A 23334-nucleotide genomic window follows, 5' to 3' on the forward strand; every position below is an offset into this window, starting at 1 on the left:
AGCTTACCCAATGTGCAGAACACATTACTTAGTGATGGATGTTTCAGTTGTGTAGAATATCAACTGTATCCTCATGCATTAGTTTAGTAATAGTAAAAGTGTATTCATAAGCTTTAGGATTATTTTTTAGTTGGTAGAGGACATTGTGGACCATTCCAGATCCGGCATCCTTCACACTGTTTCAAGAGGGGTGTGCTCAAAGGTAATAAGTGCATGCACAGGTGCATTTTTGGAAACAAGTGCACCTATGGCCATGCTCTGTTTTAATCTGTTCTAAAAGTGATGCAAGGTTATTTTTAGCAGATGGTAATATTAATATGTTTCTTACTGTTGCAGGATTTCAGGTCGCGGTGAATAATAGGCACAACAGCCTCCTCGTGTAGGTAGTGCATGCCCCTGGCGATTTGAACAGCCCAGTTGACAAGAATGTGTGGGGGTATCCTCCGACCAGTCAAAGCCCGGGTAAGAGTCCCTCCACGAGCATATTCCATCACCAAGCACAGGTTTGGCTCCTCAAGACAAACACCTTCAAGTTTTATTATATTGGGATGTTGTAGCATAGAGAAGAGCTTGGCCTCTTGCTTAACACCATCCGAAGTTGCAGTGATGTCTTCGTCAGGATCCTGTCGCGCTGCCTTCACAGCGACCTCTTGGTCTTTCCATGTCCCTCGGTAAACTTTACCAAATCCCCCGACACCGATTATTTCCTCTAAAACGAGTTCGTTAAAATCTATTTGGATGGGAGTACTCGGACGCTCCCTGACCCCTACCGTGCTACCGCCTGGAAGTCTGTAAATGGCAGGTTGATAGGTAACATAATTTGCAGGGAAAATCCCGACTCGATGGTTAATTTTACCCGTCCACCATCCTTCATCTCCCGAGATGGCAGCATCCTTCGAGAGGACCTCAACAACGTCCCCCCTCCGCAGACTAAGTTCGTCTTCTCCAGTACTTCCATAGTCAAACACTGCCGTCCACAGCGAACGGGACAGGAGAGCGGAATGAGCCCAAGCTCTTGCAGTGGGGGAATCTGTCCAGGCATGCTCTCCCGTGTCTTTCGGTTGCCCCTCACCGCCCTTGGAAACATCCATTTCTCGGTGGCTGTAGCCGTACCATATAGGGTGCAAACTGTTGACGAAAAAGCAAACGATCAAAGGACCTCTAACTGGAATGCTCGTGAATCGTTCAGAACGATATCACAAATGGGCAAGACGGTTCCAGCATTGTATTCCAAAGTCCTGGTAAAACGCGTTTGCTACTTTCATCTCTCCGCGTTGCCACAGGGAGTTTCTTTGTGGGTCAACTTTTGATAAAGTTACGCTAGTTGGAAAAAACAATGCATATTTATGTAGCTAACGAGCTACTTATCAGAAAGTGTACATGAAAGTTTACCCAGTCCCAACACGGACAGAGTGAAAAATAAGCCCATTACATCTACTTAACTTAATAGCTAGCAAAAAGTGCATAGCTAAATGTGCTAACGTTAGCAGCTACCTAATTTAGTAGCTAGCAAAAAAGGGCATAGCTGAACGTGCAAACGTTAGCTCCTGAATTTTCAGGCTGACGTTTATCAAGTGTCAAAACAGTACCTGCAGTCACATTATCGAAATAAACTTGGGTTAAACACCAGAAACATACACCAACATCAGCTATATTATTGTTGGTAACTATGCTATTGCCAAACTAAGTTTTCAGTTAGCTTTTAGCTGGCAAGTTTAGCTAACGTTAGTTGAATCGCTCTCTAAAACCTTTAGCTGGCTGGCTAACCCATTCGCTATACTACTATAGTAGCGAGCTAACGTTAGGTCAGCCCATTGACTGCACTGACACTTGAACATTTGGAGCATACATTCTGCTAATGTCTTGTCGTGTAACAAACAATGGAACGTTTTGTTGCGTTGAAATGATTCGCTAGGATCCGAAAGATATCAAACGTTTCAGCAACTTCCCTCAAAACAACCCGTACGGCACCGCCATCGCACCAACTAGACTCATTCGAACTGTCTTGACACACTATTCAGCGTCCTGGGAAGTTTGCGAACGCTGCTGTTCTGTTCTACACGCAGATTGGTGAATTTAGCCTGACGTGACATGCCTGTCCCTATAGGAAAACGAGGAGGAGCAGTTGGGAGAGTAGCCTCCGTGTGCAGAAGAGGGCGCGCTGTGATGGAAAATTATGCAATATTATCGATGATAGCAATAGTAGGCTAATAATGAATTACAGTGCAGCCATGCGTAAACTCATTATTTGACAAGCACCAACACGACAATCACATCATAAACCAACGAGTAATAACTGTTTATTAATGATTCATAAACTAGCCTACATTAATTGGCCTATAATTTAGGCCAGTAATTAACTGTCTAGGCCCATTTATTAACCCTTTTAGACCATATTTTTCAACAATTGCATGTACTTTTTAGGCCCAGTACGACTTTTTTAGTGGGTTTTAAAGAATATGGCTAAGACTTGAAATAGCTTAGTTGGTTCTAATAGCCTTATAAAAAAAATCCGTTGAATGTCAAGTAGTTATATATTAGTGTTTTATAACCACCAAAAATGACCTGTTATAAATAGGGCCAAGAGCTAGGCTTTAGCTCAGAAAGCTAACACAGGCCTGTGGCACACATTTGCTGACAACACTGCGGTGGTAGGACTGATCACCGACGGCGATGAGGCAGTGTGGTGCCAGGACAACCTCTCCCTCAACATCAGCAAAACAAAGGACCTTATCGTTGACAACAGGAAATGGAGGGGAGAGCACGTCCCCATCCACATCGATGGGGCTGTAGTGGAGCGGATTGAGAGCTTCAAGTTCCTCGGTGTCAACATCACTAAGGAATTTACATGGTCCGCATACACTGTACACCCACACAGTTGTGAAGAGGGCACGTCAGTTCCTCTTCCCCGAAAATATTTGGCATGGGCCCTCAGATATTCTATAAGTTCTATAGCTGCACCATTGAGAGCATCTTGACTGGCTGCATCACCGCTTGGTGCGGCAACTGCAAGGCACCTATCCACAAGGCGCCACAGTGAGTACGGCCCAGTACATTTTTATTTTACCTTTATTTAACGAGGCAAGTCAGGCAAGTCAGTTAAGAACGAGGCAAGTCAGTTAAGAACAAATTCTTATTTTCAATGACAGCCTAGGAACAGTGGGTTAACTGCCTGTTCAGGGGCAGAAGACAGATTTGTACCTTGTCAGCTCGGGGATAAGAACTTGCAACCTTTACTAGGCCAACGCTCTAACCACTAGGCTACCCTGCCGCCCCATCACTGGGGCCAAGCTCCCTGCCATCCAAGACCTCTACACCAGGCGATGTCAGAGGAAGGCCCAAAGTGTCACATGTCAAAGACTCCAGCCACCCTAGCCATAGACTATTTCCCATAGACTGTTCTCTCCACTACTGCACAGCAAGCATTACCAGTGCACCAAGTCTGGAACCAACCGGACCCTGAACAGCTTCTACCCCCAAGCCATAAGACTACTAAACAAGATTGCTAAATAGCTAATCAAATGGATACCCGGACTACCTGCATTGAACTTTTTTGCACTCTCTCTCTTGTACTGCCTCTATTAACACACACTGGACTCTACCCACACACTCACACATAGTTACACTGACACCACAACATACACTACATATGCCCACACGTGCATAGCATGTGCAGACATGCATACTGACGCCATACTCACGCACACGCACACACTCACAGACACATTCCCACTCATCACATATGCTACTGCTACTCTCTATTATCTATTATTAGCCATTTTACCTCTACCCATATGTACATAGCTACCTCAATTATTCATTATTCACTGTGTATTTATTCCTCGTGCACATTTCTATTTTATATCTTTATCTTAACCATGCATTGTTGGGGGCCTCTCGAGTGACGCAGTGGTCCAAGATACTGCATCGCAGTGCTTAAAGACGTCACTACAGACCCGGGTTTGATCCCAGGCTGTGTCACAACCGGCCGTTTCCAGAGACACATAAGGGGGCGAAATTTCCTTGTCCCATCGCGCTCTAGCGACTCCTTGTGGCTGGTCGGGTGCCTGCAAGCTGATTTCGGTTGCCAGCTGGAAGGTGTTTCCACCGACACATTGGTGCGGCAGGCTTCTGGGTTAAGTGAGCAGTGTGTCAAGAAGCACTGCGGTCGTGTTTCGAAGGACGATTGGTTCTCGACCTTCGCCTTTCCCAAGTCCGTAGGGGAGTTGCAGTGATGGGACAAGACTCTAACTACCAATTGGAGAGAAAAAAAGTGGTAAAAGTACAAAATAAAATAAAAATGCATTATTGGAAAAGGACCCATAAGTAAGCATTTCACTAGTCTACAACTGTTGTTTATGAAGCATGTGACAAATACAATTTTATTTGACATACTGTACCTGGAGTTGAACGCAGTCATTCATACCTACAAATGGCTTCAAAATGGCATACGTACAATTATATATTGTAGGCATATCTCATGGGATTTGGGTGACTTGTCAAAGACTCCAGTCACCCAAGTCATAGAGTGTTCTCTTGGGTACCGCACAGCAAGCGGTACCGTCAAGGTCCAAAAGGCTTCTGTCATAGTCGTGTGTATAGGTGGCAGGGATGTCAGGCGCAGGAGAATCAAACTGAGTGAAATGGAGTATTTAATAACAAATAAAAGAAACATACTCCAAACACTAAATGTAACGATAAATAAAGTGGGTACGAGGACCCGTCGCGCACCAATACAAAAACCAACACAACACTGAAATACAAACAATCTCTGACAAAGACATGAGGGGAAACAGAGGGTTAAATACACAACAGGTAATGAATGGGATTGAAACCAGGTGTGTAGGAAGACAAGACAAAACCAATGGAAAATGAAAAATGGATCAATGAAGACAGGTGACGTCGACCGCCGAGCACCCCCCGAACAAGGATAGGCTTCGACTTCTGTAGAAGTCGTGATAGCTCCTTAACAGCTTCTACCCCCAAGCCACAAGACTGCTGAACCATTAATCAAATGGACTATTTACATTGACACCCCCTCTCCCTTCGTTTTTACACTGCTGCTACTCACTGTTTATTATCTATGCATAGTCACTTTACCCCTATCTACATGTACACATTACCTGGACTAACCTGGACCTGTACCACATTGACTCGGTACCTGTACCCCCCCCCTGTATCTAGCCTTGGTATTGTTATTTTATTATCTTACTTTTTATTTTATTTTTACTTTAGGATATTTAGTAAATATTTTCTTCACTCTATTGCTTGAACTGCATTGTTGGTTAAGGGCTTGTAAGTAAGCATTTAATGGTGAAGTCTACACCTGTTATATTCGGCGCATGTGACAAATAACATTTTATTTTATTATTTTACTTCGTATATACATTACCAGTCAAAAGTTTGGAGACACCTACTCATTCAAGGGTTTTCTTTATTTTTACTATTTTCTACATTGTAGAATAATAGTGAGACATCAAAACTATGAAATAACACATTTGGAATCATGTAGTAACCAAACAAGTGATTCACAAATGAAAATATATTTTAGATTTTAGATTCTTCAAAGTAGCCACCCTTTGCCTTGATGAAGGCTTTGCACACTCTTGGCATTCTCTCAACCAGCTTCATGAGGTAGTCACCTGAAATGCTTTCCCAACTGTATTGAAGGAGTTCCCACAAGTGCTGAGCACTTGTTAGCTGATTTTCCTTCACTCTGCGGTCCAACTCATCCCAATCCATCTCAATTGGGTTGAGGTCGGGTGAGGCCAAGTCATCTGATGCAGCACTCCATCACTTTCCTCGGTCAAATAGCCCTTACACAGCCTGGAGGTTTGATTTTGGTCATTGTTCTGTTGAAAAACAAATGATAGGCCCACTAAGTGCAAACCAGATGGGATGGTGTATTGCTGCAGAGTGCTGTAGCCATTCTGGTTAAGTGCCTTCAATTCTAAATAAATAAATAAATCAGAGACGGTGTCACCATCAAAACACCCCCACACCATCACATCACCTTCTCAATACTTTCCACCGGTCTAATGTCCATTGCTCGTGTTTCTTGGCCCAAGCAAGTCTCTTCTTATTATTGGTGTCCTTTAGTACTCATTTCTATACAGCAATTTGACCATGAAGGCCTGATTCATGCGGTCTCCTCTGAACAGTTGATGTTGAGATGCGTCTGTTACTTGAACTCTGCGAAACATTTATTTTTGTACTGCAACACGAGGTGCAGTTAACTCTAATGAACTTATCCTCTGCAGCAGAGGTAACTCTGGGTCTTCCTTTCCTGTTCTTGCCATAATATGGACTTAGTATTTTAAAACTTCATTTGCCTTTACATGTCGTCCTTGTCGTGTACCCAGTGATCTCCTGTCCACTTCCTCCAACTCGGAGTACCAGGACGAGCTGGCGGGCCCACACACAGACTGCCCCTTCCAGATCCGCATCATCCCTGCACACAGGCTCCAGCCTCGGAGAACGCACCCCGAAATCTTTCAGGTGACCACACCCCTTTCTCCCCCTCCCTTCTTCCCCTCCACCCATTCCTCCTCCCCTTCCCCCTTACACAGATCTAATATTTTACTAAAACATAATCATTTCAAATTGCTTGAAACCCGCGTGCCTCCAGTTGGGGTATCCTACACTATAGTGACTCTGTGAGCAGAACACGATCTGTCTGCCTGGCTCAGACATCACATAGCTCACCGTCCCTCTCAGCAGCTAATTCACAGTATATGGTTCACAGAACATGCAAACGCGTTTGAGTTATCGGATGGCCGTTAAGGGATATAATGCCAGCTGCACATTGCTGAAAGTTGATTGATAGACAGGAAATACATTGGGTGAAATGCACTGATGATTATTACTGAAATGTTGTAGCTGTGTGAGAACTGATCTAAACATTATCTGTGCCTTGACAGTGTGTAGTCAGTTGTCATAAGCTGAAACAAACAGTCATGACAGTTTAATCTATGTCAATGTTATGTAACCCTTATGACTAAAGATTACATTAAAGTGTTATTGAGATCTCTTTTACACTGCAACCTGAACTGCACCTCTGACAGGAGGAGGACTCGATCGGTGAGTCGTCAGAGACCTCCACACAGGAAAAGCCCTCTCCTAAGCTGTACTACAAGCTTAAGCTTTTTCCTGGGAAGTGGGTGAACATCTTGTATGACCGGCTGACCTTGTTGGCGCTATTGGACAGTTAAGAGAAAAGGCCCCTATTCTATCTTTCCTTTTCCGTCTCTCAGCGATTGATCAACTTGTTGACGGAGACTTTTTGCCTTTAGGAACCAAGATGTGGTGGAGAACATAGTGGCTGTGTTCTTGGCCTTCCTGGTGGCCTTCCTGGGGTTTATCCTGCTCAACCACGGTTGCTTCAAAGACATCTGGGTTTTCCAGTTCTGCGTGGTCATCGCTAGCTGCCACTACTCGTTGTTAAAGGTAAGGAAGGTATCTATTTTTGTAACAAGGGATAAGGCCTAATCAATTGTAATTATTGTTTATCTGTGTTGACAGAATTCAGATCAGTGATAGGGTGTGATAAGACCATGCCATTGTCACTGCCCGACCACATACTTTCAAATCAAAATCAAATCAAATTGATTTGCACGCCCAATTATTCAGTTTTTGATTTGTTAAAAAAGTTTGAAATATCCAATAAATGTCGTTCCACTTCATGATTGTGTCCCACTTGTTGATTCTTCACAAAAAATACAGTTTTATATCTTTATGTTTGAAGCCTGAAATGTGGCAAAAGGTCGCAAAGTTCAAGGGGGCCGAATACTTTCACAAGGCACTGTATGTATCATAAATGTCTTGCGTCATAAAACAATGTTGTTTCATCAGGAAATAATTACTGTGGTGTCGTAAATAAAGTGTTTTGGCATCGGTTTGGTATTCAGTCAACCACCCTGGTGCTCTCTCTCTCTTTCTCTCTTTCTCTCTCTCTCTCTCTCTCTCTCTCTCTCTCTCTCTCTCTCTCTCTCTTCTCTCTCTCTCTCTCCTTCTCTCCCTCTCTCTTCCTCTCTCTCTCCTTCTCTCCCTCTCTCCTCTCTCTCTCTCTTCCTCTCTCTCTCACTCCCTCTCTCTTCTCTCGCTATCTCTCCCTCTATTTTCCTTTTGCTTCCTCTCTCTCTCTCCCTCTCCACCTCACTCTCTCTCTATCTCTCTCTCTCTCTTTCTCTCTTTCTCTCTCTCTCTTCCTCTCTCTCTCTCTCCCTCTCCCCTCCCTCTCCACCCCACTCTCCCCCTTTCTCTCCCTCTCCCCTTTCTCTCTTTCTCTCTCTTTCTCTCTGCCTCTCTCTTTCTCTCTCTCCTTCTCTCCCTCTATTTTCCTCTCGCTTCCTCTCTCTCCCCCTTTCTCTCTCTCTCTCTCTCTCTCTCTCTCTCTCTCTCTCTCTCTCTCTCTCTCTCTCTCTCTCTCTCTCTCTCTCACCTCCCCCCTCTCCACCTCTCTCTCCCTCTCCCCTCCCTCTCCCCTCCCAGTTACGGAAGCACCACCCTTGGCTCTGGATCTCTCACCCAGTACTAAAGAGCAATGAGTACTCCCAGTATGAGCCCAGAGGTCAGTCCTGGCTTATTTATTGGATGTTTGAAATGTTTTCTGACACAATGTGTTCTTTCCTACAGTAGGCCCTTTGTAGGATATTTTATAGAACATTTGATGAAACACTACATTTAAAAGCCTACAGTTCTATACACATATGTGTGCTTTGGGGCACCGCCTCTCTGTGCCTTCATCTTTGTCTAAAGTTGCTTTTAGGTTATTTCCCATTTATATCAGTTTTCATTCCCCCTCTAAAAATCCAAAACCAAGGCATGCAGTGTCGTCATTGATCCATATTCACATGCCAAGAAGGACTATAAATATGTGTCAAATGCTTCAAATATAATGAACAGCTCTTGCGTTTTGTGATTAAAGTTGATTTCATTTTCCAGACAATGCTCAGTTGATGTGGTTTGAGCGTCTGTACGTTGGCCTGCTGTGTTTTGAGAAATACGTTGTTTACCCAGCCATCATTCTGAGTGCGCTCACCAATGATGGCTTCTCACTCAGTCACCGCAAGAAGCTAGGCATCCAGTGAGTTCCTTTTCTCCTTTCTGTCTCTGACACCAAGACCCAGACCTGGGTCAAATTCAACACATACTCCTGACACCAAGGCCCAGACCTGGGTCAAATTCAACACATACTCCTGACACCAAGGCCCAGACCTGGGTCAAATTCAACACATACTCCTGACACCAAGGCCCAGACCTGGGTCAAATTCAACACATACTCCTGACACCAAGGCCCAGACCTGGGTCAAATTCAACACATACTCCTGACACCAAGGCCCAGACCTGGGTCAAATTGAAAGTAAAACAAATCCAAATCAACATTTATTGGTCACATACATAGTTTGTCAGATGTTACAGAGGGTTTATTGGTCACATACACCGTTTGTCAGATGTTACAGAGGGTTTATTGGTCACATACACCGTTTGTCAGATGTTACAGAGGGTTTATTGGTCACATACACCGTTTGTCAGATGTTACAGAGGGTTTATTGGTCACATACACCGTTTGTCAGATGTTACAGAGGGTTTATTGGTCACATACACAGTTTGTCAGATGTTACAGAGGGTTTATTGGTCACATACACCGTTTGTCAGATGTTACAGAGGGTTTATTGGTCACATACACCGTTTGTCAGATGTTACAGAGGGTTTATTGGTCACATACACCGTTTGTCAGATGTTACAGAGGGTTTATTGGTCACATACACAGTTTGTCAGATATTACAGAGGGTTTATTGGTCACATACACAGTTTGTCAGATGTTACAGAGGGTTTATTGGTCACATACACAGTTTGGCAGATGTTACAGAGGGTTTATTGGTCACATTCACAGTTTGGCAGATGTTACAGAGGGTTTATTGGTCACATACACAGTTTGGCAGATGTTACAGAGGGTTTATTGGTCACATACACAGTTTGGCAGATGTTACAGAGGGTGTATTGGTCACATACACAGTTTGGCAGATGTTGCAGAGGGTTTATTGGTCACATACACAGTTTCACAGATGTTACAGAGAGTTTATTGGTCACATACACAGTTTGGCAGATGTTACAGAGGGTTTATTGGTCACATACACAGTTTGGCAGATGTTACAGAGGGTTTATTGGTCACATACACAGTTTGGCAGATGTTACAGAGGTTTTATTGGTCACATACACAGTTTGGCATATCAGGGTGCAGCGAAATAATTGTGTTACTAGCTCCAACAGTGCATAACAAATGTCAAACATATACTATAATAATCAAACACTAGAAACAATAAATCACGAATGTCAGAACAAATCCCGTTTGAGGTGCTCTGAGTTTAGCTTGGGGTTTCCACTTTTGGAACTATTCCAGGGGTTCCATTGTACCGAGACTAAATCAAGTATTTGACTCAGGTCTTCTAAGAACCATTTTCAGTTTAAAACCAGTTTGTTTAGATAATCTGTCTAACATTCAGTTTAGAATGTAGAGTTAATGTTTTTCCAGGTAGACAGTGTGAAATACTTTAAACTTGCCTCTGTCCCACTTATTCGATTAGCTTAAAATGCCAATCTTCATGTACTGTAGCACCTGGGGAAACCATTGTCCAGAATCACACAGTTCTTCACAGGTTTATACTATATAGTCTTCACCAAGGTTATTATATTGTGTTTTTTTTCTCCTCGTCTTTCATCCTGATTTACTAGTTTTTACTTAGTTTGAGTTGGATAAAAAGCTATTTTGTTTTGATATTATTTAGTGTCAGTTTTAGTGTTTAGAAAGGGGAAGATTTCTTCCCTAACTAGTGATAGCTAGTGATAGTGATGCTAGGCCTATTTGAAACCTACTGGCAGCTTTTACCTGCCAGATTCAGAGGTTTAAAACCCCCATTAGAAAAAAGCTTGAAAAACCTATTTGATTTTTGCCCAAAGTTTTAAAAAATAAATAGAAAAGGACATAATTCATGATGGTTTTATTTCATTTGAGTCAAAGATAATAGTTTCAGTATCATTTTAGTTTTTCAAACAGGTTTGTTAATGATTTTATTTCCGATTACAAAATAGTTTTTTCATGATTCTTTTTCATTTCAGTGTCAGTTTTTGTTTACTATAATATCCTTGGTCTCCACCACTCCCCTCCCCTCCACCACTCCCCTCTGTGCATGTTGGAGGTGCAGCAAAACCCTGCACCTCTGTCACTTTGTCAGTCACTATGCATGACCTTTGCTAGGGAAGAATGTGTGTTGTATATACACTATTAGCTAGTATTGGTGCATTTGTCTCCCCTCACTCCCTCTCCCTCCATGTCACCCCTTTGCTTTGCTCCGCTGTGTCCCGTCTGTGCGCCTGAGTTGCTCAGGTCTCTGTGTCTCGCTCCAACTGTGATGTCTTGTTGATGACAGTTGCTGGGATGAAGCTCCTCCGCGCCTCCTTCTGCAATCCCAGCTTCCAGTTCGTCACTCATCTTCACTATCGTCTTCTTCGACTTTGACTGCAGCAGAGCCTCTGAAACCTTTCTGCTGGACTTTTTTTATTATGTCCATTGTCTTCCACAAGGTCAGTCTGTGACGTGACCAGAGACTGGTACACACTCTCCCAATAAAGACCTCTGAATATCATAAAATAGGGAAATTAATGCAACTCACTATGGCTGCGGTTCCCAAACTTCCTACAATTGATTAAAAAAATGTACAATAGTATTAATCGGGGTCTGTGAAGCAGCGGACACAGCTGCTCTGTATGTAGAGTGGCCTTTCTTTTGATTATCTTGGATTTATTTTTAGGATCTAAAAAAGAACTGTCTTTGTTGTCTGTCAGTGACTCACAGCAGGTATTTGTTCCTCTACAGCTCAGCGATCTGCTTCACAAGCTCAACTTCATCATGGTTTACATGGCACCTTGGCAGATCGCATGGGGCAGTGCCTTCCACGCGTCCGCTCAGCCCTTCGCTGTGCCTCGTATCCTTTGGTTTTGACGTGTGTATGAACTACACATGCTTCCACATGTTTTGACGTGTGTATGAACTACACATGCTTCCACATGTTTTGACGTGTGTATGAACTACACATGCTTCCACATGTTTTGACGTGTGTATGAACTACACATGCTTCCACATGTTTTGACGTGTGTATGAACTACACATGCTTCCACATGTTTTGACGTGTGTATGAACTACACATGCTTCCACATGTTTTGACGTGTGTATGAACTACACATGCTTCCACATGTTTTGACGTGTGTATGAACTACACATGCTTCCACATGTTTTGACGTGTGTATGAACTACACATGCTTCCACATGTTTTGACGTGTGTATGAACTACACATGCTTCCACATGTTTTGACGTTGCTCTGACTGAAACTGTGACAGCAAATTTGACAGCAGGTATGTGAGTATGGTAAACCTGTTGGTTGTACCTTGGTTGTGGGGGTTCTCCTTCATGATGCAGCTCAGACTCAGCTATGTTGCTGCTGCAGACGTTCATCACAACTCTGTTCTACTCCCCTCTCAGCCCCTTCCTGGGCAGCGCCATCTTCATCACCTCCTACCCGCGGCCCGTCAAGTTCTGGGAGAGGAACTACAAGTAATGACCTTTCATCGCCCACAGCATGAGATAAAGCACAATTAAGCCCTTTAAAACATTTACCTTAAAGGGATACTGCAAGATTATCTACTTCCCCAGAGTCCGATGAACCTGTGGATACCATTTTAATGTTTCTGCATGCAGTATGAAGGAAGTTAAAGGTAGTTTCACTAGAAAATGCTCACTAGTGTTAGAGCAATGACTGAAAGTCTACAGGTACTGTAGCATATGAGTTCATCTGACACTGGGTAAGTAGAAAAACGGCTTATTGTCTGAATCTGGCAATATGCCCTTAAACGACCACAGTGTGTCGATGGCCCCCCATCTATCCAGCCTCAGAGATGGGACAAGATGAGGGACGTCCAAATCAGTTTGAGTCTATGACCAAACCATTGAGTGAGGTCACTGTCAATAATCAATTGTTAGTCTGTTTCTAATATACTCAGAAAATATGCAAGTGGCCTCCTAGAGCCCCTGTTGACATCCATATAAGGACATTTCCGTGTCAGAGATGATGTCATACACTCAGCTATCAGCGAAGTGGTCTCGGCGTAGACACATAGTCTAGCACCTCTACTCCAGTCACTGAGTTATTGTTGAGGATTTATATAACTATTTTAACTATAACTAACACAGGTCCTAAGAAGAAACCAGAATTCTCTCTATTGTATGTTAGACTTGTTTGTTGTATGTGAATTAATGTACTGTCTCCCTAATCTTGGTTTGGTACCATTTTGCAGCACCAAACGTATTGACAACGCCAATAGCAGACTGGTATCTCAGGTTGATAAAGAGACAGGTAAAATATTACATTTATTTAATAAACATGATCATGTTATCCTCCCTAATTAACATTAACCGGAGGAGCTGATTTCGAATTTCTCAACTCGACAATGATCTTCTCATGGTTAATACATGTTGTTTTGTTGGTCATGTCAATCAGTGTATTTTACATAAACTTGTATTCCTCCAGGATATGATGACAACAACCTGAACTCCATCTTCTATGAGTATCTGACGCGCTCTCTGCAGCACTCTCTGTGTGGTGACCTGATGCTGGGCCGTTGGGGGAACTACAGCTCTGGAGACTGCTTCATCCTGGCCTCTGACTACCTCAACGCCTTCGTTCACCTCATCGAGATTGTCAACGGCCTGGTCACCTTCCAGCTCCGAGGCTTGGAGTTCAGAGGTCAGATACTGACTAATACACAATGAGGAGCACTATACCACACCCAGTGCCATATACACCTACACTGCCTTCGGAAAGTATTCAGACCCCTTGAGTGTTACACATTTTGTTACAAAATGGATTCAATTTTTTAAAATCCTCAGCAATCTACACATAGTACCCCATAATGACGAAGTGCAAACAGGTTTTTCTACATTTTTGCAAATGTATAATTTATTATTTACATAAGTATTCAGACCCTTTGCTATGAGCTCAGGTACATCCTGCTTCCATTGATCATCCTTGAGATGTTTCTACAACTTGATTGGAGTCCACCTGTGGTAAATTTAATTGATTGGACATGATTTAGAAAGGCACACACCTGTCTATATAAGGTCCCACAGTTGACAGTGCATGTCAGAGCATAAACTAAGCCATGAGGTCAAAGGAATTGTCCATAGAGCTCCAAGACAGGATTGTGCTGACAACAGATCTGGGGAAGGGTACCAAGACTTTGGAACCACCAAGACTTTTCCTAGAGCTGGCTGCCCGGGCCAAACTGAGCAATCGGGGAGGGCCTTGGTCAGGGAGGTGACCAAGAACCCGATGGTCATTCTGACATAGCTCTAGAGTTCCTTTGTGGAGATGGGAGAACCTTCCAGAAGGACAACCATCTCTGCATCACTCCACCAATCAGGCCTTTATGGTAGAGTGGCCAGAAGGCAAATGACAGCTTGCTTTGAGTTTGCCAAAAGGCACCTAAAGTTTGGAGTTTGCCAAAATGCACCTCTTTGGCCTGAATGCCAAGCGTAAAGTCTGGAGGGAAACTAGCACCATCCTTATTGTGTAGAATGGTGGTAGCGACATCATGCTGTGGGGATGTTTTTTAGCTGCAAGGACTGGGAGACTCTTCAGGATCGAGGGAATGATGAACGGAGCAATGTACAACGACCATAAGCACACAACCAAGACAATAAAGGAGTGGTTTTAGGACAAGTCTCTGAATGCCCTTGAGTGGCCCAGCCAGAGCTCGAACATCTGTGGAGTGACCTGAAAATAGCTGTACAGCAACGCTCCCAACCTGACAGCGCTTGAGAGGATCTGGATAGAAGAATGGGAGAAACCAATTACAGGTGTGCCAAGCTTGTAGCGTTGTACCCAAGAAAACTTGAGGTTGTAATCGCTGCCGAAGATGCTTCAACAAAGTACTGAGTAAAGGGTCTGAATACTTATGTAAATGTTATATTTCAGTTTTTTTTCAAATAAATTAGCAAAAATGTCTCAACTTTTTTGGCTTTGTTATTATGGATTATTGTGTGTAGATTAATGAGGGGAAAAACAATTTCATACATTTTAGAACCTAACAAAATGTGGAAAAAGTCAAGGGGCCTGAATATTTTCCTATTTTCCTGTTGCACTCTATATACCTGTAAGTACTCTGTGGCTATGATCATTCTACTGATATGGGAAATATCTTGACTGTGTTGAATGTTACAAGTTTCTTAAATGTATTACATTTTCTTTGAAATTGTTTTCCAATAATCATAAGCCCCACATCTCGACCACTGACATACAATCACCATTAACATGATGGTCTGTGGTCCTTCTCCTTCTGATTCAGAGGGGTTGGGTTAAATGCGGAAAACACATTTTGGTTTATTGTATTCAGTTGTGCTACTGACTAGGTATCTCATTTCCCCTTCTCCTCCTCCCCAGGTACATACTGCCAGCAGAGGGAGGTAGAGGCCATCACTGAGGGGGTGGAGGAGGACGATTCCTGTTGCTGCTGTGAGCCGAGCCACCTGCCAAACGTCCTGTCCTGCAACGCGGCCTTCAACCTGCGATGGCTGGCCTGGGAGGTCACCACCACCAAGTACCTGCTGGAGGGCTACAGCATCAGCGAGAACAACGCTGCCACCATGCTGCAGGTGTACGACCTGCGCAAACTGCTCGTCAGCTACTATCTGAAGGTTGTAGACCTTTTGACGTCTTATGGAAATGTAACAGATAATAAAGACTTGAATTTGAATTTAACCTATGATCTAAGCAGTTTAATATTCATTTATTTTTATACTTTCAACATCTTTGAAATTCATTACTGCTTTTATTTCAAAAGCAATTAAGTCTGAGCTTAACTGCTGAGCTTCAAAACCTTTGCAAGCGAGGAGTAGGCAATAAAACTATATATTTCATCATCAATACTTATTCCCTTTTGTTTCACCACTAGAGCATAATCTACTACCTGATCCAGTCCCTGAAGCTACAGACGTGGATCAAGGATCCCTCTATCACGAAGGCTCTGGTGTCCTACACCAAGTGGCACCACATAGAGAGAGACCTGGCCGTGTTCAGCATTAAGATAGACGAGGACAACGTCCACTGCCTCCAGGGCGTCACCAGGGCCAGCTTCTGTAACATCTATCTGGAGTAGATCCAGTACTGTGCCAACAAACTGGAGGAGGTGAGTGGAGATGTGAGATTGCAATGCACAGTACAATAATGCATGTGGTAAGGAAAACTCCAAGCCCTTGTCTAGTTCATTTTTCATGGTCAAGAAAACTCTAGGAACTAGTTCATGCTTCCTGATAAGGCCATGTGGCCAGGGGAAAAAACAGGGCCCTATCAAGACCTGCAGTCTTGATGACCCCATGTTGTACCTTTGGTTTCCTTGCTGCTGGTCATTTCAGAGGATGTGAACACTGATGGCCTTTGACCCTTGTGTTTTGCCAGCCTGTGGACTGTGACGAGGACTCCCCTCTGGTCACTCTGTGCTATGCCTTGGCTGTGCTGGGCAGGAGATCCTTGGGGACAGCATCTCACAACATGTCCAACAGGTGAACTTCCATAACTGTCAAATATGAATTCCTTTCATGTTTTGGGGATTTACTACTTCCAGGGATGTTGTGTTGTTTTATATATGGGGTTTGACTACCCTCCAGGGATGTTGTGTTGTGTATGGGGTTTTACTACCCTCCAGGGATGTTGTGTTATATATGGGGTTGTATTACCCTCCAGGGATGTTGTGTTATATATGGGGTTTCATTACCCTACAGGGATGTTGTGTTATATATGGGGTTTTATTACCCTACAGGGATGTTGTGTTATATATGGGGTTTACTACCCTCCAGGGATGTTGTGTTATATATGGGGTTTTACTACCCTCCAGGGATGTTGTCTTATATATGGGGTTTTATTACCCTCCAGGGATGTTGTGTTATATATGGGGTTTTAATACCCTCCAGGGATGTTGTGTTATATATGGGGTTTTAATACCCTCCAGGGATGTTGTGTTGTGTTATATATGGGATTGTATTACCCTCCAGGGATGTTGTATTGTGTTATATATGGGGTTTTATTACCCTCCAGGGATGTTGTGTTATATATGGGGTTTTATTACCCTCCAGGGATGTTGTGTTGTGTTATATATGGGGTTTTACTACCCTCCAGGGATGTTGTGTTATATATGGGGTTTTATTACCCTCCAGGGATGTTGTGTTATATATGGGGTTTTATTACCCTCCAGGGATGTTGTGTTATATATGGTGTTTTATTACCCTCCAGACAGGTTGTGTTGTGTTATATATGGGGTTTTATTACCCTCCAGGGATGTTGTGTTGTGTTATATATGGGGTTTTATTACCCTCCAGACAGGTTGTGTTGTGTTATATATGGGGTGTTATTACCCTCCAGGGATGTTGTGTTATATATGGGGTTTTATTACCCTCCAGACAGGTTGTGTTGTGTTATATATGGGGTTTTATTACCCTCCAGGGATGCTGTGTTGTGTTATATATGGGGTTTTATTACCCTCCAGGGATGTTGTGTTATATATGGGGTTTTATTACCCTCCAGGGATGTTGTGTTGTGTTATATATTGGGTTTTATTACCCTCCAGGGATGTTGTGTTATATATGGGGTTTACTACCCTCCAGGGATGTTATGTTGTGTTATATATGGGGTTTTATTACCCTCCAGGGATGTTGTGTTGTGTTATATATGGGGTTTTATTACCCTCCAGGGATTTTGTGTTATATATGGGGTTTACTACCCTCCAGGGATGTTATGTTGTGTTATATATGGGGTTTTATTACCCTCCAGGGATGTTGTGTTATATATGGGGTTTTATTACCCTTCAGGGGTGTTGTGACATTATATGGGGTTTTATTACCCTCCAGGGATGTTGTGTTATATATGGGGTTTTATTACCCTCCAGGGATGTTGTGTTATATATGGGGTTTATTACCCTCCAGACAGGTTGTGTTGTGTTATATATGGGGTTTTATTACCCTCTAGACAGGTTGTGTTGTGTTATATATGGGGTTTTATTACCCTCCAGGGATGTTGTGTTGTGTTATATATGGGGTTTTATTACCCTCCAGGGATGTTGTGTTATATATGGGGTTTTATTACCCTCCAGGGATGTTGTGTTATATATGGGGTTTTATTACCCTCCAGGGATGTTGTGTTATATATGGGGTTTTATTACCCTCCAGGGATGTTGTGTTGTGTTATATATGGGGTGTTATTACCCTCCAGGGATGTTGTTATATATGTGGTTTTATTACCCTCCAGGGATGTTGTGTTATATATGGGGTTGTATTCCCCTCCAGGGATTTTGTGTTATATATGGGGTTGTATTACCCTCCAGGGATGTTGTGTTATATATGGGGTTTTATTGCCCTCCAGGGATGTTGTGTTGTGTTATATATGGGGTTTTACTACCCTCCAGACAGGTTGTGTTGTGTTATATATGGGGTTTTATTACCCTTCAGACAGGTTGTGTTGTGTTATATATGGGGTTGTATTACCCTCCAGGGATGTTGTGTTGTATATGGGGTTTTATTACCCTCCAGGGATGTTGTGTTATATATGGGGTTTTATTACACTCCAGGGATGTTGTGTTATATATGGGGTTTTATTACCCTCCAGGGATGTTGTGTTGTGTTATATATGGGGTTTTACTACCCTCCATGGATGTTGTGTTATATATGGGGTTTTATTACCCTCCAGGGATGTTGTGTTATATATGGGGTTTTATTACCCTCCAGGGACGTTGTGTTATATATGGGGTTTTATTACCCTCCAGACAGGTTGTGTTGTGTTATATATGGGGTGTTATTACCCTCCAGGGATGTTGTGTTATATATGGGGTTTTATTACCCTCCAGGGATGTTGTGTTATATATGTGGTTTTATTACCCTCCAGACAGGTTGTGTTGTGTTATATATGGGGTTTTATTACCCTCCAGGGATGTTGTGTTGTGTTATATATGGGGTTTTATTACCCTCCAGGGATGTTGCGTTATATATGGGGTTTTATTACCCTCCAGGGATGTTGTGTTGTGTTATATATGGTGTTTACTACCCTCCAGGGATGTTGTGTTATATATGGGGTTTTATTACCCTCCAGGGATGTTGTGTTATATATGGGGTTTACTACCCTCCAGGGATGTTATGTTGTGTTATATATGGGGTTTTATTACCCTCCAGGGATGTTGTGTTATATATGGGGTTTTATTACCCTCCAGGGGTGTTGTGTTATATATGGGTTTTACTACCCTCCAGGGATGTTGTGTTATATATGGGGTTTACTACCCTCCAGGGATGTTGTGTTATATATGGGGTTTACTACCCTCCAGGGATGTTATGTTGCGTTATATATGGGGTTTTATTACCCTCCAGGGATGTTGTGTTATATATGGGGTTTTATTACCCTCCAGGGGTGTTGTGTTATATATGGGGTTTACTACCCTCCAGGGATGTTGTGTTGTGTTATATATGGGGTTTTATTACCCTCCAGACAGGTTGTGTTGTGTTATATATGGGGTGTTATTACCCTCCAGCGATGTTGTGTTATATATGGGGTTGTATTCCCCTCCATGGATTTTGTGTCATATATGGGGTTGTATTACCCTCCAGGGATGTTGTGTTATATATGGGGTTTTATTACCCTCCAGGGATGTTGTATTATATATGGGGTTTTATTACCCTCCAGGGATGTTGTGTTGTGTTATATATGGGGTTTTACTACCCTCCATGGATGTTGTGTTATATATGGGGTTTTATTACCCTCCAGGGATGTTGTGTTATATATGGGGTTTTATTACCCTCCAGGGACGTTGTGTTATATATGGGGTTTTATTACCCTCCAGACAGGTTGTGTTGTGTTATATATGGGGTTTTATTACCCTCCAGACAGGTTGTGTTGTGTTATATATGGGGTTTCATTACCCTCCAGGGATGTTGTGTTGTGTTATATATGGGGTGTTATTACCCTCCAGGGATGTTGTGTTATATATGGGGTTGTATTCCCCTCCAGGGATTTTGTGTTATATATGGGGTTGTATTACCCTCCAGGGATGTTGTGTTATATATGGGCTTTTATTACCCTCCAGGGATGTTGTGTTATATATGGGGTTTTATTACCCTCCAGGGATGTTGTGTTATATATGGGCTTTTATTACCCTCCAGGGATGTTGTGTTATATATGGGGTTTTATTACCCTCCAGGGATGTTGTGTTGTGTTATATATGGGGTTTACTACCCTCCAGGGATGTTGTGTTATACATGGGGTTTACTACCCTCCAGGGATGTTGTGTTATATATGGTGTTTATTACCCTCCAGGGATGTTGTGTTATATATGGGGTTTTATTACCCTCCAGGGATGTTGTGTTATATATGGGGTTTACTACCCTCCAGGGATGTTATGTTGTGTTATATATGGGGTTTTATTACCCTCCAGGGATGTTGTGTTATATATGGGGTTTACTCCCCTCCAGGGATGTTGTGTTATATATGGGGTTTACTACCCTCCAGGGATCTTGTGTTGTGTTATATATGGGGTTTTATTACCCTCCAGACAGGTTTTGTTGTGTTATATATGGGGTGTTATTACCCTCCAGCGATGTTGTGTTATATATGGGGTTGTATTCCCCTCCAGGGATTTTGTGTTATATATGGGGTTGTATTACCCTCCAGGGATGTTGTGTTATATATGGGGTTTTATTACCCTCCAGGGATGTTGTGTTATATATGGGGTTTTATTACCCTCCAGGGATGTTGTGTTGTGTTATATATGGGGTTTACTACCCTCCAGGGATGTTGTGTTATACATGGGGTTTACTACCCTCCAGGGATGTTGTGTTATATATGGTGTTTTATTACCCTCCAGGGATGTTGTGTTATATATGGGGTTTTATTACCCTCCAGGGATGTTGTGTTATATATGGGGTTTTATTACCCTCCAGGGATGTTGTGTTGTGTTATATATGGGGTTTTACTACCCTCCAGGGATGTTGTGTTATATATGGGGTGTTATTACCCTCCAGCGATGTTGTGTTATATATGGGGTTGTATTCCCCTCCAGGGATTTTGTGTTATATATGGGGTTTTATTACCCTCCAGACAGGTTGTGTTGTGTTATATATGGGGTTTTATTACCCTCCAGACAGGTTGTGTTGTGTTATATATGGGGTTTCATTACCCTACAGGGATGTTGTGTTGTGTTATATATGGGGTGTTATTACCCTCCAGGGACGTTGTGTTATATATGGGGTTTTATTACCCTCCAGACAGGTTGTGTTGTGTTATATATGGGGTTTTATTAACCTCCAGACAGGTTGTGTTGTGTTATATATGGGGTTTCATTACCCTCCAGGGATGTTGTGTTGTGTTATATATGGGGTGTTATTACCCTCCAGGGATGTTGTGTTATATATGGGGTTGTATTCCCCTCCAGGGATTTTGTGTTATATATGGGGTTGTATTACCCTCCAGGGATGTTGTGTTATATATGGGCTTTTATTACCCTCCAGGGATGTTGTGTTATATATGGGGTTTTATTACCCTCCAGGGATGTTGTGTTATATATGGGCTTTTATTACCCTCCAGGGATGTTGTGTTATATATGGGGTTTTATTACCCTCCAGGGATGTTGTGTTGTGTTATATATGGGGTTTACTACCCTCCAGGGATGTTGTGTTATACATGGGGTTTACTACCCTCCAGGGATGTTGTGTTATATATGGTGTTTATTACCCTCCAGGGATGTTGTGTTATATATGGGGTTTTATTACCCTCCAGGGATGTTGTGTTATATATGGGGTTTACTACCCTCCAGGGATGTTATGTTGTGTTATATATGGGGTTTTATTACCCTCCAGGGATAATAATATAATATATGTTGTGTTATATATGGGGTTTACTCCCCTCCAGGGATGTTGTGTTATATATGGGGTTTACTACCCTCCAGGGATCTTGTGTTGTGTTATATATGGGGTTTTATTACCCTCCAGACAGGTTTTGTTGTGTTATATATGGGGTGTTATTACCCTCCAGCGATGTTGTGTTATATATGGGGTTGTATTCCCCTCCAGGGATTTTGTGTTATATATGGGGTTGTATTACCCTCCAGGGATGTTGTGTTATATATGGGGTTTTATTACCCTCCAGGGATGTTGTGTTATATATGGGGTTTTATTACCCTCCAGGGATGTTGTGTTGTGTTATATATGGGGTTTACTACCCTCCAGGGATGTTGTGTTATACATGGGGTTTACTACCCTCCAGGGATGTTGTGTTGTATATGGTGTTTATTACCCTCCAGGGATGTTGTGTTATATATGGGGTTTTATTACCCTCCAGGGATGTTGTGTTATATATGGGGTTTTATTACCCTCCAGGGATGTTGTGTTGTGTTATATATGGGGTTTTACTACCCTCCAGGGATGTTGTGTTATATATGGGGTGTTATTACCCTCCAGCGATGTTGTGTTATATATGGGGTTGTATTCCCCTCCAGGGATTTTGTGTTATATATGGGGTTTTATTACCCTCCAGACAGGTTGTGTTGTGTTATATATGGGGTTTTATTACCCTCCAGACAGGTTGTGTTGTGTTATATATGGGGTTTCATTACCCTACAGGGATGTTGTGTTGTGTTATATATGGGGTGTTATTACCCTCCAGGGATGTTGTGTTATATATGGGGTTGTATTCCCCTCCAGGGATTTTGTGTTATATATGGGGTTGTATTACCCTCCAGGGATGTTGTGTTATATATGGGGTTTTATTACCCTCCAGGGATGTTGTGTTATATATGGGGTTTTATTACCCTCCAGGGATGTTGTGTTATATATGGGGTTTTATTACCCTCCAGGGATGTTGTGTTGTGTTATATATGGGGTTTTACTACCCTCCAGGGATGTTGTGTTATATATGGGGTTTTATTACCCTCCAGGGATGTTGTGTTATATATGGGGTTTTATTACCCTCCAGGGATGTTGTGTTATATATGGGGTTTTATTACCCTCCAGACAGGTTGTGTTGTGTTATATATGGGGTTTTATTACCCTCCAGACAGGTTGTGTTGTGTTATATATTGGGTTTCATTACCCTCCAGGGATGTTATGTTGTGTTATATATGGGGTTTTATTACCCTCCAGGGATGTTGTGTTATATATTGGGTTTTATTACCCTCCAGGGATGTTGTGTTATATATGGGGTTGTATTACCCTCCAGGGATGTTGGGTTATATATGGGGTTTTATTACCCTCC

At 42.5% G+C, this 23334-nt stretch overlaps 2 protein-coding genes, 1 long non-coding RNA gene and 1 pseudogene across 8 annotated transcripts in view; 2 read left to right on the top strand and 2 right to left on the bottom strand.

Annotated features, from left to right (window-relative positions):
• Window positions 1-2122, bottom strand: part of LOC118371014 (mitogen-activated protein kinase kinase kinase 21-like) — a 40914-nt gene extending 38792 nt beyond the window's left edge. For 2 of the 5 annotated variants that reach the window (XM_035756306.2, XM_035756305.2), the window contains exon 1: window positions 329-2119. In XM_035756306.2, the coding sequence (XP_035612199.1) occupies window positions 329-1091 (763 nt within the window). In that variant the 5' untranslated portion in view covers window positions 1092-2119. Of the gene's footprint in view, window positions 1-328 lie in introns of all 5 variants that reach the window. The other 3 variants (XM_035756304.2, XM_035756307.2, XM_035756308.2) reach the window with 3 other exon arrangements.
• The window catches only part of LOC118371013 (regulator of G-protein signaling 17-like), a 373137-nt gene that overhangs the window by 242215 nt on the left and 107588 nt on the right, over window positions 1-23334 (bottom strand). The gene's annotated exons all lie outside the window — the stretch shown is intronic.
• LOC118371015 (uncharacterized) lies at window positions 346-9073 on the top strand. Of its 2 annotated transcripts, none has more exons than XR_008071192.1 (5): window positions 346-462; window positions 6363-6498; window positions 7065-7446; window positions 8491-8569; window positions 8944-9073. It is a non-coding gene; the product is annotated as an uncharacterized LOC118371015 (long non-coding RNA). The 2 variants fall into 2 exon arrangements; XR_008071193.1 differs by lacking the exon at window positions 346-462 and adding an exon at window positions 2921-3036.
• On the top strand, window positions 11220-12018 carry LOC118371019 (pecanex-like protein 1; annotated as a pseudogene).

Source organism: Oncorhynchus keta, chromosome 2 (assembly GCF_023373465.1).
Source record: "Oncorhynchus keta strain PuntledgeMale-10-30-2019 chromosome 2, Oket_V2, whole genome shotgun sequence".
NCBI lineage: Eukaryota > Metazoa > Chordata > Actinopteri > Salmoniformes > Salmonidae > Oncorhynchus > Oncorhynchus keta.